Source organism: Dermacentor variabilis, chromosome 8 (assembly GCF_050947875.1).
Source record: "Dermacentor variabilis isolate Ectoservices chromosome 8, ASM5094787v1, whole genome shotgun sequence".
In the NCBI taxonomy this organism is placed as follows: domain Eukaryota; kingdom Metazoa; phylum Arthropoda; class Arachnida; order Ixodida; family Ixodidae; genus Dermacentor; species Dermacentor variabilis.
This window is the reverse complement of record NC_134575.1, coordinates 26,377,235-26,392,070: the sequence shown is the minus strand read 5'-3', so window position 1 is coordinate 26,392,070 and position 14,836 is coordinate 26,377,235. Positions and strand designations below refer to the sequence as shown.

Here is a 14,836-nt window from a genome sequence, read left to right as displayed (position 1 = left end):
GTCCCGGGGGAGTCTCTAACGATGCCCTGCATTTAGCTCGATTTCTCGATTATTAAGGCTCTGTTCGCGGTAATATTGACGCCTTAGAGATTGTTGAGCCCTAATATATCACTTTAGCTTGACTTAATATTTGCCTTTAAGTGTCCCTTTAAGCACGAATATTACTACCTACACAGCGAGCAAGCTAGTACAATCCCAAGCAATCTTGCAGGCTTTAATTCTCGCCAAATTTGTCGAAATACATTACGTTGGCTCATTTTTGGACCATGTTGGCTACGCATATGTGGTAGCGTTGGAGCTACATCGGGCGTACATTAGCATCGCTATTATTAGTGCATATAGTGAGCGCACCGATATTCTAAGTATACGTATGCAAGTACAGTCGCGTTGTACGTATGTCGCATATATAGTACGCATATAATAGTGTGTTATAGGGTTGTATGGTAGCTTGTAACGTTCGCTATATGTAGTGTCTACCATGCCATTTTGCTGTACGTGCGTGGCCACACGAATAATTAAAGCAGGGATATTTGTTTTCACCTAGAGAGAGCGAGTGTAACCTCCTCACTTTGATACAAAACGGAATGTGAAACGGACACTATCTGCAAAATCAACTACTCTGTCATCACGGTCTCGAAAATATTACATCTTCCATTTGCAATCAATCAATCAATCAATCAATCAATCAATCAATCAATCAATCAATCAATCAATCAATCAATCAATCAATCAATCAATCAATCAATCAATCAATCAATCAATCAATCAATCAACAAATCAATGTAACATGCATTAACACTTCGCATAATGTGTACTACTATGCTTTAAAATGTTGTTTTGGAAATCATTGCCAGCTGTATTGTAGGGTGGACAATGCTACGTCAGGGCCCCCATCCGCCTATCGCTTCTGTTTCCCTCTTTCTTTCAAGGAAGAAAATAAACTTCCCAATTCACTCCCCCCTCTCCCCCCTCTCCCCCCCCAAAAAAAATATGTCTGTGCGAAAGGCGTCGAAGTCCGTCGAGGTCGATGCCTTTCGCGGTGTTTTTCTGGTACAGATGTAGTTTTTTTTTCAGTATCGTTAAAAATAACAATGAAAAAAAAATCGCCCATGTCATATAGGACACTTCTACACTTCGTGAACTGGACACACAACGCTGAAAGGTGAACATTATTTCCACGTTCGAAACGGATTAGTTTTGACCAGCTGGGGTTCTTCCAACGTGCACCTAAATCTACTCGCCAGGGCATTTATGCATTTCGCCCCGCCCTCTCGCAATGCGGATGACGCGGCAGGGATCGAACCCGCGACCTCGAGCACATCAGCGCAACGCCGCAGCCACTAAACCGCCACGGCGGGTGCGACTCTAACACAAATACTTGGGGGCCCCAACGCCTTGCGCCCCACTATAATCTAAAACTCTCTATTGCCTTTAACAGCTGGACGTCGGGGTCAACTGAGAGACATGGCAATGTGAGACGACGGAAAGGCGAGCCATCTCTGGTTCACAAACGACCAAGACACAAATGGATTAAAGATACACTAAATAGAAACACCGAATCAATTTAGACTGACGAAGTAGCCTATAAAAAACCCTGTTTTCGTCAAATTCACACTAGTGTAGTAAACTAACGTAAGTAGATTATTAGAAAGAAAATGCTGAAATTTTCTTTTTTTTTTCCGCTCGAAAATTTTGTGCCGGGGCAGCAGCGCCGGTACGTCAGCGTGACCTTTCAGAATCGAACCGACCAGCTCCTCTTCAGCATCCCGTGTCCTCCGAGATCACAGGGACAGCGGCACGATCTCGGAGGCCGTTGGCAGTGACAGTGACAAGAACTTTACTAGAGTGTCCTGAGGAACTTGATTGGGGGGAACCGAAGGCTCCCCGATCAAGTTGGTGGCTCCGTTGGCAGCCCCGAGAATTTCGGGGGTTCCTCCGCGCGAAGCCATCTGTTGGCTCGAAACGTATTACTTGCCTTGAAGTGTTCTTCGATCAGAGCGTCTCCTCGATCGTTCTGGATTATCGTGTTGATTATCGCAAATCCGGTGAACCGGGTCGTGTTGATCGGGCCGAAATAGGGCCGACGCGTAAAGTTGTGAAGGGCGTCTCGTATAATGCCGGTCTGCCAAAAGCTTGACCTGCGAGGACCAAGGGAAGCAACATCAAAGTTACGATGCTCGCGATTTCGTTTCGTTTCATTTACTTTTTTGAAAGTTTTATCTATAGAGTTTCTCACTGTATTACGTAGAGGGAAATCTGGCGCTGCTGCGCTGTGGTATGCCTGGGAATGCCCACCGTTACGTTGGGAATGCCGGTATATTGTGGCTTCGGATCGGCATCGTTCTCGGAGAGCCAGGCAAGCACCGTTCCGTCTGTCGCAATGATTAATTTTCTACTAAAACAGCACGTAAAAATCCGTTTTAGCTTTATTACTACACAAAAACATGTTTTGTTTAACCATGAGAACTTGTTGCTGCATGTACAACTATATGAAACGTAGTAAGTATCAGCGGGCCGCTAAAGCTGGAGGACGGACGACAAGATTCGTGCTCACTTTGGAAATGCTTGTCGTCTGTTCTTGCCTTTCTTCGCTTAGTTATGCATAGTGAGTAAACTTCACTGGAACATGTGATATGCGTGACTGGAAACATTTTGTGAAGATTTTGCTTTAAGAACGCGTCATTTGTGTAGTCATATCCACGTTTTAGACGAAGCTTCTTACAACACCAGCCAACGCAAGCCTCGCAGACAATATACCGTCATTCCCATACATGGAGGAAGGAAACTAAGGAGAGGCCCTACCCCCTCCGCGCGCTAGGAGAAAAGTGTGGAGGAAGTGACGTAGTAGGTTCTCCTTTTTTTGCTGATTTTTTATTTCTTTGTTGTAGCGGCCACGCCTTTCGGGCCACAATGGCGGCTTTGTTTTGGTTCGTGTGCTCACACGTGTGGCTCCGTAGGTTTCGTACCGTGGCAAAGGCGCCGTGCGGGCAGGTTTGCGTTGGTCTTCGTGTTTTGTTGCGCTGAGTTATCTGGACCGTGCTCTTCCCGATGTTGCTGTGGCCAGGTGGGACAAGAGGAACTAAAGTTCGTGAAATGAACGCGCATGCAACGCTGTACGCAATGTACCGCGCCACGGCAATGGCAACGGACGAAGGAATATCCGCGGGTAATTTTGCCCTTTTTCGCGGAATCATGCTAACGTGCTAACGATTGCTTAGTATCGCTGCGGAGCGCCGCGGGTCCGAGCAGCACGGTTGCGCGCAGCGCGGCGTGGTTTCGCGAGAAATGTAAACAAGTGAGGAGAGCTGGCCCGATAGGCGGAGCAACGCCATGAGCAACGCCAACTTCCGGCTTCACTTTAGTTTCACAAAGAGTGACGTCAGGGCCTCTCCTTAGTTTCCTTCCTCCGTGTTCCCACGTCATTCCCATGACGGCACAGCGCCCATTAGGAAACTCCCATAGACGGTGGCGCCAGACTTCCCTCTAGGTGTTATAATGAGAAACACTATGGCTTTATCTTGGCAGCTCGCATCCTCGTAAAATTGACGCATAGTATTCGATTGTTTTCTCGACAAAAAGTGATGCATACAGTGATTCAAATGCGAATCACATTCTTTTTCTTTTCTTTTTACGCAGCTCAGCGAAAAAGCTGAAGGTCGCGAAGATGTGCGACCAACTTCTGTGTACCAAAAAAAAAAAAAAAGAGCAAGCTCGACGTCAGCGACGTGGTTCCGGCTCCGGCGCAACAAGCGCTTCCGCCGCATATCATGGCCTCCGAGATTTACCCCGACGCGAAACTGCGCGCCGCGGCAGATCTCAGAGGCCATGCGCACACAGCCAGCCTTCGACGTCCGTTATCCAGATGCCGCCACCACAACTGGGGTTCAGATGTGGACACCGCCTACGTATATTTTCTTTTAGGTTTATTCGGTTCAAACCCAGTTTCTCTGCACCTTTTTTTTTTGTTGTTGCAACTGTATTAACGGTGCACTGCCCTCAGGGTTTCGATTCCCCGAGGTACTACGGCAATGCACTCCAGTGCAACCCCGCTACAGTGTACTTACTACCCGGCCGCGCTCGATTTGCGCGGGGTGCAAGGGCAAGGTGTCGCCACGGTGCCACGGCACCTTTTAACCTTGCATTAAGTGGGCGCAGCCCGGCAGTCCACAAATGGAATCAACTGCGCCTTTTCATTCGTAGTGTGCACCTTTTTCTCTGAATCGAATAAAGGCAGTGTATTTTTCCGCCGGCCTAGCACACTAAACGCAACTAAATAAAGGCGAATGAAAGTCCAGCATGATTGATATTACGACTTTCATAAAGTGCGTAACTATATTGTAACTATATTGTAAATCGTTTTGCTTGGCATATCCACTTTACGGAATGTGATGAGGGTGTTGAATTTACGTCAAAAAATATAATCTCACGCCAGTGAATATATATATATATATATATATATATATATATATATATATATATATATATATATATATATATATATATATATATATATATAACTTCTTGTTACAGGATTTGCCCGGTAGGGAGACATTTAAAAAAAAAGCCCGCAAACAAGCTTAAGCATCAAGTTAGCAGTTCTAACTTGGCAATAAATTTAAATAAAAGGAAAGCGATTTCACATTTCAGTAAACGTGCATGCCTTCAAGCATCTAAAGCTTGCTTGCACAGCACTCTGGAATGTAACTAATTTGTAACTAATTGCAACTAATATGTAACTAATCAATGTACTGTACGTGCTTCACGCTAGCCTGTGAATTAATGCTCATCATCTTTCCCGCCCGACATATCCAGTTCGCCGTTTGTTCGATTATCTCTGCACCAGTGCATTATGACGCCGCGTAGAAAATATATTGCTTCATCTTTTTTTTAAAAATGTTAGCTGTTTGGTGACAATTTCCGCAAAAGCTTTGAAACCCTAAGCCACAACCAAGAGCAGTTAGCTCTTTGTTGCAGACAGCAGTATATCTAATAACTAATTCAAATCGCTCCACTGGTTGTATAATTAGGATATTTCTGCATTTCGCGCGTATTGCAGTAGAGAACTAGTCAGAGATGTGAAATAAAAACGACTTTCTTTTCCATCTCATTTTGCCTTTATATTTTCAGAATAATAAATAAATAAATAACTTGGTATTCAAATGACGTTCGAAACCGATTCGAAAACAATTCTGCAATATTTTAAACTGATTTAAAAAACATTCCTATTTTCTGAAACACTCACTCTAGAGGTATGCAGGGAGCAATATCCGGTATTCATCTCAAAATTCGAAACGCGTAGTACTGTAGTATCCAGGACCGATGAGAAAATTGTTTTATCCGATTTTTTTTATTTTCGAGCAAACTCCCAATCGTAAATTATTTTTTGTATTCACGTTATTCTGACAATACACGACGTAAATTTCGCGATTAACATGACGCTGCAGATAAAAAGGCAATGAAGTATACAAGCCCGACTGGCAACACCGAGCACAAACCGAGATTTAATTTTTTTTATATTCGAAACTCAACTATTCTAAACAAATGAGGAAAATCACGCCTTTTCGAGCATCATCCTTGCGCCGTATAGAGTCGAATAGTCGTCATTCATTCGTATACTGAAATTTGAAATCCGCGTAACTCGAACAATCGTAATCGATTTCGTATTCGGTATTCGCCCCGGTATTCGGAACACTTAGGGCTCGAATATTCGTAAACGATACGAAAAAATCTCCCCTTTTCGGGCAACACGCTGCTTCCTAAATTCGTAAGAAGCGTTATTAGGGGGCCGTGGATATGCGGTATTCGTTCCGAAATTCGAAAATCACGGTCCTCGTACATTCGGAACCAACTCGAAAACTTCGTTCACGAAAAAACAACAACAGAAAAAAAAAAGAAATACAAAGAACGAAAACCGGAAAAGCCCGCCTCTTGAAACTCACACGAGGCGCATGTAGACGGCTCCCCACATGCCGAGGTACCAGTCGGCGTGAGTAAACCGGCGCATGGCACGGTTCACCCTCTGGTCCGCCAGGGTCAGATTCTGCCAGTAGTACTGGTCGTCGTAGTACAGTGTGTGAGTATTCCCTGAAAGAGACGGGAGGAGGAAACAGGAAATAGTCAGAGGACTGGTTCTCATGCAGTCTCTGCATGCGGCTTAGAGCACTATATACAGACAATACGCGCAAACAACAACAACAACAACAACAACAACAACAACAACAACAACAACAACAACAACAACAACAACAACAACAACAACAACAACAACAACAACAACAACAACAACAACAACAACAACAACATATGAGTATTCCCTAAAAGACAGGAGGAGGAAGAAAATAATCATAGGACTGTTCTTATGCAGTCTGCATGCGGCTTAGCACTATATACGGACAATACACGCAAGTAACAACAACAACAACAACAACAACAACAACAACAACAACAACAACAACAACATGTGAGTATTCCCTGAAAGACAGGAGGAGGAAGAGAATAATCATAGGACTGTTCTTATGCAGTCTGCATGCGGCTTAGCACTATATACGGACAATACACGCAAGTAACAACAACAACAACGTTTCATACTGTGTATCCGCCTCACTCGGTGTTCGCATTTCGGCACAGGTTGTGAGCGTTATTGTATTACACAGACACAAGAATTGCCCGACAATAATGTTTCGATCTTTTGCGGCCGATAAACGGCACACATTTCGTGAGGTTACACGTTGCACAGCACTGAAAGTAAACAAAATCGCGCGCAAAACCTAACCTAAACTAACCCAATCAAAAGAATTTATTTACCCGCTTCCCTAAAGTTTCGCGTCACATACATTGCAACGCGTGCGTGTGATCTGCATGTCTTTTACTGCTGTGTCAAACAGTTGGAAACGTCATGCTTCAGTTACGTTGAACTTTTCTTTCTATTTCGAACGGTTCTCTTTAAATGGTGGCCTAAACAAAAATCAGCTTCACACAGTCGGTAGACCTAAACTTGTTCTTTCGAACGCAACGACACTTGTCAAATTAGGTGCAGTGGAAGTCTAGCAAAACGATTTCGTCGCTCCCACGTATTTAAATAAGAGCTCCTGAATTTATAGGCTTCCTTCTTAAGCCCACACAGATTTAAATAGAGGCTCCTGAATTTATAAGCTTCCTTAAGCCCATACAGATTTAAATATGAGCTCCCGAATTTATCGGCTTTCTTCTTAAGCCCATACAGATGTCTACAGACGCTTTATAGACGCCGCACAAAATTCATGGGTCAGTAAAATTTTCGTGAAAGTGGAGCATAAGCGGAGCCGGTTTCCCGCGCGATATACTTGGCAATACGTCTAACAATCGTAGTTCGATTTCGGCAAGACAGGATGTAGTGTTTTTTTATATTAGTATTAGGCTGATATACGTCGCATTCATTGTACTCAAGCGTCTTCGCGGGTTTTTTGCCACTAAACTCTACGCGTCCTTACGCATCAACGTCTTCTTGTCAAAAATGAGCGGCTCATGGTTGACTTTGATGGCGTAGTAGAATGCCCGGATGTAGACGTAGTCGGTGCACTGATCCGTCTTGCTCCAGAGCTCCACCGTGATGTACTCGAAGACGCAGATCAGGGTGAAGTTGCCTGCGCGGAGAGCCGCGGACACAGGTGGGTGACCGACATAGGCCTTTCAATGGGGCATTTTATGGGACAGTAGCCGGGCTTTTGTTCATTGCCTCCGAGATCGGCATTCAGTTGCGTGGGTGGTCAAACCCTTATACCAGTGGGTCCTGAACCGCCCACGACTGCCCGAGACAGTGCATGCATGCGCGCCAAAGCCCAGTGGCTGAAAGCGGCGCCTGAGGCAGTGTCGGGCAGTCCAGGGTGACAAGTCGAAGACATCCAGTGCAAAATCTCCGTCCTACCTCAAGGGTTTCAATTAGATTTATGATGTGGATCGACCTCGGAGGCAGTTCGACTAAATGCATGGCTGGGCCGATCCTGAATCGCACGGTGTTATGCCCTTGCGGGTGTCGTAACGCGACAGTGGCACCAAGAACGATTAATAGTGGTAAATAAATACTTCTATTTTTGTATATTGTTGGTCTTCTGTTAGTTTTCTTTGTATTACGACGCTCTTGCGTGGTTTTCGGAGTGCAGTGTGTTCTAAACAAATAAACATCAACCCGTGTTTAAAACGACGCGTTCTGCGCATAGAACTACACTTTGACCTAGTAGTTCTGCGGAAGCCCGCAAGGTGGAGAGAAGTAATTAATAAAGGGAAAGTCGGACATCCACCCGTTCGTAGCAATTGCTACAAAGGAAACCCATACGGGTTCCTCGAAAGAAAAGCCTCAAAGTTGAAGAAAAATTCGTCCTGGTCCGGGACTCGAACCCGGGACGTAGTGTTTCCGGAGTGCCTTTCCGGAGCAGCCGCTCTACCATCTGAGCTAACCAGGCGGCTAGCAGATGGCAGGGCGAAGTCGAATTTGTCGACAACACGAAGCAAAGACAAGTGTTTGACCTAGTAGTTCTGCGGAAGCCCGCAAGGTGATGCGCCTGGCGATAAGACAGACCCAGTCAGTGCCAGGAGCCGCCAATACGAACGCGCAACACCGTTGAACAACTTTTTTTTAGTCCTACCGTTTCGTGATTTTCAACAAGAAAGCTGTAGTATCGTCGCCTGAGTAGCACGGCTACCAATACAGATAGAGGTACCACGAACGGTTGGGGCCTACAACAGAACTAGAACGACGCCAAAAACGCTATCGCCTTGATGCTTACGACAATGCAACAAAACACAAAAAAGAAAGATTGTGCAAACGAGCCGTCAGGAACATATAAAGGAGATCTGGTCTACTTTTGCCATACAGTTAAAATGAAATAAAAAGAAAGCAACAACCGGGACACCCGGCCGCCCGGCCGACTGGGTCAAGTAAGGACACAGGCCATGTAATCAAAAGTCGGGATCGTCCCAACGAATTCAGGACGGTTGGCAACCCTATACGGCAGTGGTTTGAAAGGACACTTTACCACAATGGCGGATGAATTAGAGGAAATCAAGATCCGTCTTCTCGAATTTTGTGGTCGCTACACCTCAGAGACGACGAAAAGTTGGAGGACGCTTAAGTTTCGCCTTTAAGAGTGGAACGCGATAGCACCCAAAGATCCCTGACTGCTTCTCAGGCTTCCCGGCAACTGCAGCGTATGTAATCGTAATGTTTACGGGAAACGCTCGAGGCGAACGCTATGCACGAAGGTGGGCTTTCTGATAGAGATGCGGCCTCTTGCAAGGGCCGCGATGTGGCGGAGGCGCGCGCCATCTGGAAGTGTTTCAAGGAAGCACGCGCGCTGCTCCGTGGACTCTGAGATATTTACGCGCCGGCATGAGCAAATGGCGGACGCAGTCTCCGGTCTATGCATTGTAGAAACGCTGGAAAAGGGGTTTGACTTTCCGCGGGACAGAATCACGTTTTCTCGTATATTCAAATTGCAATCTGAGAGCTATCATGTCTGTAAGTTGTGTGTAAGTCGGAGTTTACGATTTCTCCAAGCATTTTAGCTTGAGAAATTCAGTTATTTCAGTCGATTCCTTACGCCACATGAAAGGCCTGGGTATGCGTGATTCGAGAATGCTTTTCCCGCAACGACGTCCGACGCCATACGCGGTACGCCGACGCCGAATTTTCAGACACGGGCTCCTTAACGGTATCGCGTTAAAACGAAAGTGTGACATAGCCAATTTCCCCGTTTCCTTCCCCTCTCTGTGCGGATAAAATCCGCAGATGTTGCCAAGGTGCAGACTCTGCATGTGCTACACTCCTTGCCGGAAATTAAGCCTGTCTACTGTTACAGCCCAGAAGGCAGCTACAATAGCAAGTATAGATAGTTTGAACGTGACGTCACGGACGCTCCTTTTCGCCATGATGGTTTTCCAATATGGCGTCTAGAATGGTGTTGCTTGTAGTTCTATACAATGAATATGTAACTGAAAGCTAACTTAACTTGCTTTGGTCTTTTTCAAAGTAGCGTGCTACCAGCTGTGAGCTTACTTTAGCGGAGTCTGCGCCTAGCTTGCATTACAAAAAAGGAAAAAAAGGGGAAAAAAAAAGATGACGTCTCCACAATCGCCAAACGAGGTCTGCCAACAACCGGCTAAACGCCTTAAATGAAAGAGAAAATCTGCATTATTTCAGCACGTTCATCGATTCTCTCTCATTAAGCTAGTTATCTATGGGAATCTGTCGGGAAACAACGAATTCAAACTGAAAAGTCATTAGCAAGTGCTTACGAGGTGGTTTTCCTGGCCGAGGCGCTGAAAGAAAAAGAAAACGTAAACAAAGGAATTAGCGTATAATTTCATCTGCACGAAGCCGGTGTGCCACTGAGACCGGCGCGAGTGCTAGTGAATGCGCCTTTCGAGCGTTACTTGAATGAGCGTTATTCTTCCAAACACAGAGTTGCTCAAGGGGGCAAAAAAAAAGGCCATTCAGAGCTGTTTTTCTAAGCCGCTCTCGTGAAAGTTCGGGACAGTGCGGGTGGAGCTGCCGGGACTGACCCGAGCACTGGCGAGTGCCACTCTTGGGCACTTATCGGTGCTCCCGCGTGTTCAAAAAACGGGTTGCACGAGTGAGCGAGCGTGGGCACTCGAGCTGTCGTTTAGCTCGGAAGAGATCGCATCGGCTCAAGACGTGTGAACCGGCCGGGTGCTCGCGCTACCGCGGTGCTGCCGAGATCAGTCTCGCCGAAGTTTCAGTTCTGTGCTGCAAATTAGTAGGCGTTTATACGAACGTATGCGGTACTTTAAACGCAATTTCATTCGTGGTTTAAATGAAGGAGCCGAACGAGAAACGTTTAAACGTTCAGTCAGAATACGCCCTTGTAGATTATACAACATCCTGCGGGGGCAATCAACCAGACAATACGGTTGCCTAATACTCACATGTTACAATAGGGTCCGACCTCATGCCGATCGAACTCCGTAGGTCATTGAACAGCTTGGCTAGCGTTAACTGGGACACAGGGTATATTGCACTTACTGACGTCGTACGGTAGTGTTGTCGGCGGCCCAGGCGTAGTGGATGGAGACGAGGGCGGTGGCTGCGTAGTCACCGGTGTTGGAGTTGTAGGCGGTGACGGCGTTGGAGTCGGCGGCCTTGTGGTAGCAGGCCTTTGTGTCGGTGGCATCGGAGGTGGAGGCCTTGGGGTTGGCGGCCTCGCGGTAGTAGGCCTTGGCGTCGGTGGCCTCTGAGGCGTAGGCCTTGGCGTCGGTGGCCTCTGAGGCGTAGGCCTTGGCGTTGGTGGCCTTCGAGGCGTAGGTCTTGGCGTCGGCGGCCTCAGAGGCGTAGGCTTTGGCGTTGGTGGCCTTCGAGGCGTAGGCCTTGGCGTCGGCGGCCTCGCGGGAGTAGGCCTTGGCGTCGGCGGCCTCGCGGGAGTAGGCCTTGGCGTCGGTGGCCTTCGAGGCGTAGGCCTTGGCGTCGGTGGCCTTCGAGGCGTAGACGTTGGCGTCGGTGGCCTTCGAAATTAGAACATACAATCGAAAAATGAAGAAAAAGATAGCGCTCAGCATTTCTTGAGTTGGTGGCCTCACGCTAAAACAATTCAAGACAGTTCTGAAAAATACAAACAAAAACGAGTATGCTGATGAAGTGTCGGCTGGCAGCCGTAATGCTTTTGGTCTTTTGATCTCCCAATGCCTTGGTCAGCGGTTAATAGACATAACGAGGTGAAGATATACACTATTTTACCGGACGTTCAATACAAATTATTGAGAGAATTGAGAGAACGCTTCCGCAGAAACAAAAGAAAAAAGCGGCGGTATTAGGAAAATGAAATGCGATACCGTGGACGTTGTACTGCTTAACGCTCACTACAGTGCCAGTGGAAGAATATGCCACCGTAAAGTGCATGACCTAGGATCGACCAACCCAGCAGCTTATGAGTGTCTAAAAGGTTGTGTTGTAAAATATTTAACTATCCTAGGAATCTAGGTGCCTTGTGGCCATGCTACTGGGATTTAACCGAATATTCCGGTGGGTCTCTATGTATATCCCCGAGTTCGATAACGAATTTTGTTCTTGATACGATTTCTTTTCTATTGTTTAATCGGTTACGGTGGGGCGCGCGTACGCCGCCGAAAGATGGCGCGACGAGCAGACGTCCCGAATTCCTGACCTTGATTGCATACGATGATGTCCAGTTTTTCAAGAAAAGTACTAGCCCATATTAGAAGGTAATGGAAGGGAGCCTTCAAATATAGTGCGCCATTTGCTTGAGAGGTCTTCTGGCTGTTTTACAGACACCCATGATCTGACGTGACGTGCAGAACCTTTGTTTAGTTTTGTGTTTATTGTTTTAGTATGCAGAGCAGTAGTGCGCTCAGTATAGCTGACGGCCGGTTATAGTGTGTCCTATTGGGTGAGGAACCTAAAAAATCGGGGGCGTAACGCTTAAGAACTAACTCGGAAAAGTTATATAAAAATTACTCCAATCAATTCGACCGTTGCGAGACCTCCCCATTTGTTCTAATTATCCGAAAGGTCGATTCAAGAAACGGCTACAACTCGAACGAAGTGAAATATTTTTTACTGATCGAGGCAGTTTCTAATGTTCTTACGTTTCTTGATTTTGGAGCGCGACTCAGCCAGCAACGGGGCAACGAGTGACGACATGTTTAAACGATGCGTCAGTGTAGAACTTTTAGCAAAAGTAAGGTACTGAAAATAGAAGTAAAGTAGATGCAAAGCAGCAGAAGGGTTGAAATCTGGGCCAGTTGGTACATACTTGAACGAAAAAACCAGTCAAAAACACAAAGGACAAGATGAGAGGTTCACACCACAACGACTGGACTATCAACTGAGGTTTATTAGGATCGGTGTAGTCCCAGCAAGGCCAGCAGAGCATGCGCAACTGCATCATCGCTAATCACATAGCATGAAAAGACAGCTTCAGGCAGCTTCAGGCCTTCAGGCAAAAGACAGCTTCAGGCCTAGCGAAGCAGTGGCTCCATCTGCTGACTTTCTCGTTTCGCAAACCTTAGGAGCCGCTGCGTTCATGAGCGGACGCCGACGGGGGGATCGAATTAACCGAAGTAGCATTATTCACCGTTCGCACTAAACGAGTTTTTCTTCTATAGTTATGAGATTTCTCTCCAGGACTTTCCTATGCATTCGAATTAAGCAAAAAGTCGAATTGACAGGTCGAATTAACGAGAGCCGACTTATAATGCAGAAATTTAGTATTCGTTTCATCTATAAATTGTACATGGATGAACATGCTTTTTCCTAACTTAAGAAGGGTTGTAAAGCATTCTCATTTTGTATAAAGTAGTATGGTGTGAAGTCGCCTTCTGGAGCTCAAAGAGGATCGTGAGGACGTTTTTTCTACACATAGCGACACAACTATATAATCTTCTAAAATCAAGTTCTTGTTAGGATAGGAAGAACAAATTACGGCTCTTGGTTATTAGAATGGCAAGTTCCCAATTTATTAAATATACATACTTCGCTAATCGGCGTCTTAAAACAAGCTTTCTTGTTACTTACATTTAAGAGGCAATCAAAATTTTATTTTCTACATTGTTTGTAATCTTGTGCTATTGCCTGGCTCAATATTTTGTATATATACGATGCAGTGTACTAGTACAGTGTACCAGAGTGCGGAAATGCATAATTTTATTGCGATGGCAATTATATTGGCACTCGAGACACATTTCCGCCGTCGCCGTCGCCGTGATGTTCCGCATAAAGTCCAATGGCGATAACACCGTCTCCGATGTACGTGCGAGCGAAAGCGTGCGAGGGCCGCCGACGATCGCGGTTCAATCTTGCCCGCGTGAAAGCGAAGAAAGCGGGGAGGAAGCGCGCCGTGTTCCGTCGCGCGCGAGACACCCAACGTTACGAAGCACCGGAGGTAGGTGGGCGGAGTGGGCGGCGTTCTTCTCCTGCTGCAAGTGCGCGTGTGGCGGCTGTGCGCGGTCGCGCGTCCGCATCTTGATAGCGATCTGCGTCGGGGCACAGTCTAGGTGCGTTGGCTGCTCGTAGCCTTGCGCGTGCCGTGTGTCTTGGGCGCTCAGTTTAAGCTGAAGCGATAGACAGCACGAAGGTCACTTCGCTCGATGCTCCTGCCGCGTTTCCTCATGCCGGCGTTTTGACAGCGAGTGTCCGCGGTCATCGAGTGTGATGCGCTCATAAGGTGCGCGCTGACACCGTGCTTGTTAATTTAGTTAGCGAGCGAATGTTTACAAGTTGATACGGTCGATAAAACTACTATCCTTACTTCGTATGGATGTCCGCTAATTTGCTATGGCAATGGATGCTTCGCCTTTTGGGCGAAACTGCGGCTTTCTTTTTTTATTGTAAAATGTGTCGATCCGTCGCGGTCTCTTATTAATTGTATGCGAAGTACTTCATTTACCGCTTGCTATGTGCCATATATTCTTCGTTTATATATACTTTTAAATTTCTGTCTTTGTGTTATCACAACGCTGTAAGCCGTGTCAGACTTTTTTTTTTGCATTCAGTTCCAGCGCCGTGGGTATCATAAAATGTCATGCAAGAATAAATTAAATGAATAAATAAAGAAACCCACGTGAAATCGCGAGAAAGGCTGGCGAAGTAATAAAAAAAAGCAACAATATTTACCTGGGTGGTGTCCTCCCCGGTGTTGGACGTAACACAGAGCCCGGTCTAGGACTCAAGGGGCTCCCAGTCGGTGGGAAGGGGAAAATGGTCCGAGGTCTTGGCGTAGGACCAACCCCTGCGGGTCCGGGTCCAACAGGAGCGGCGCCGGGAATACCAGGACGGATGGGTACGGAAGCACCGGGACGTCCGGATACAGGACCACCAGGATGAAGAGGA

General features: G+C 46.4%; 1 protein-coding gene across 1 annotated transcript in view; it reads right to left on the bottom strand.

Annotated features, from left to right (window-relative positions):
- Positions 1 to 13,968, bottom strand: part of LOC142590742 (uncharacterized) — a 35,258-nt gene extending 21,290 nt beyond the window's left edge. Inside the window, exons 1-5 of the mRNA XM_075703170.1 lie at positions 13,885 to 13,968; positions 11,022 to 11,493; positions 7,470 to 7,622; positions 5,940 to 6,084; positions 1,976 to 2,138 (exon numbers count right to left, since the gene is read on the bottom strand). Coding sequence (XP_075559285.1) covers positions 1,976 to 2,138; positions 5,940 to 6,084; positions 7,470 to 7,622; positions 11,022 to 11,493; positions 13,885 to 13,968 — 1,017 coding nt within the window. The remainder of the gene's footprint in view (positions 1 to 1,975; positions 2,139 to 5,939; positions 6,085 to 7,469; positions 7,623 to 11,021; positions 11,494 to 13,884) is intronic.
- Positions 13,969 to 14,836: the final 868 nt, after the last annotated feature.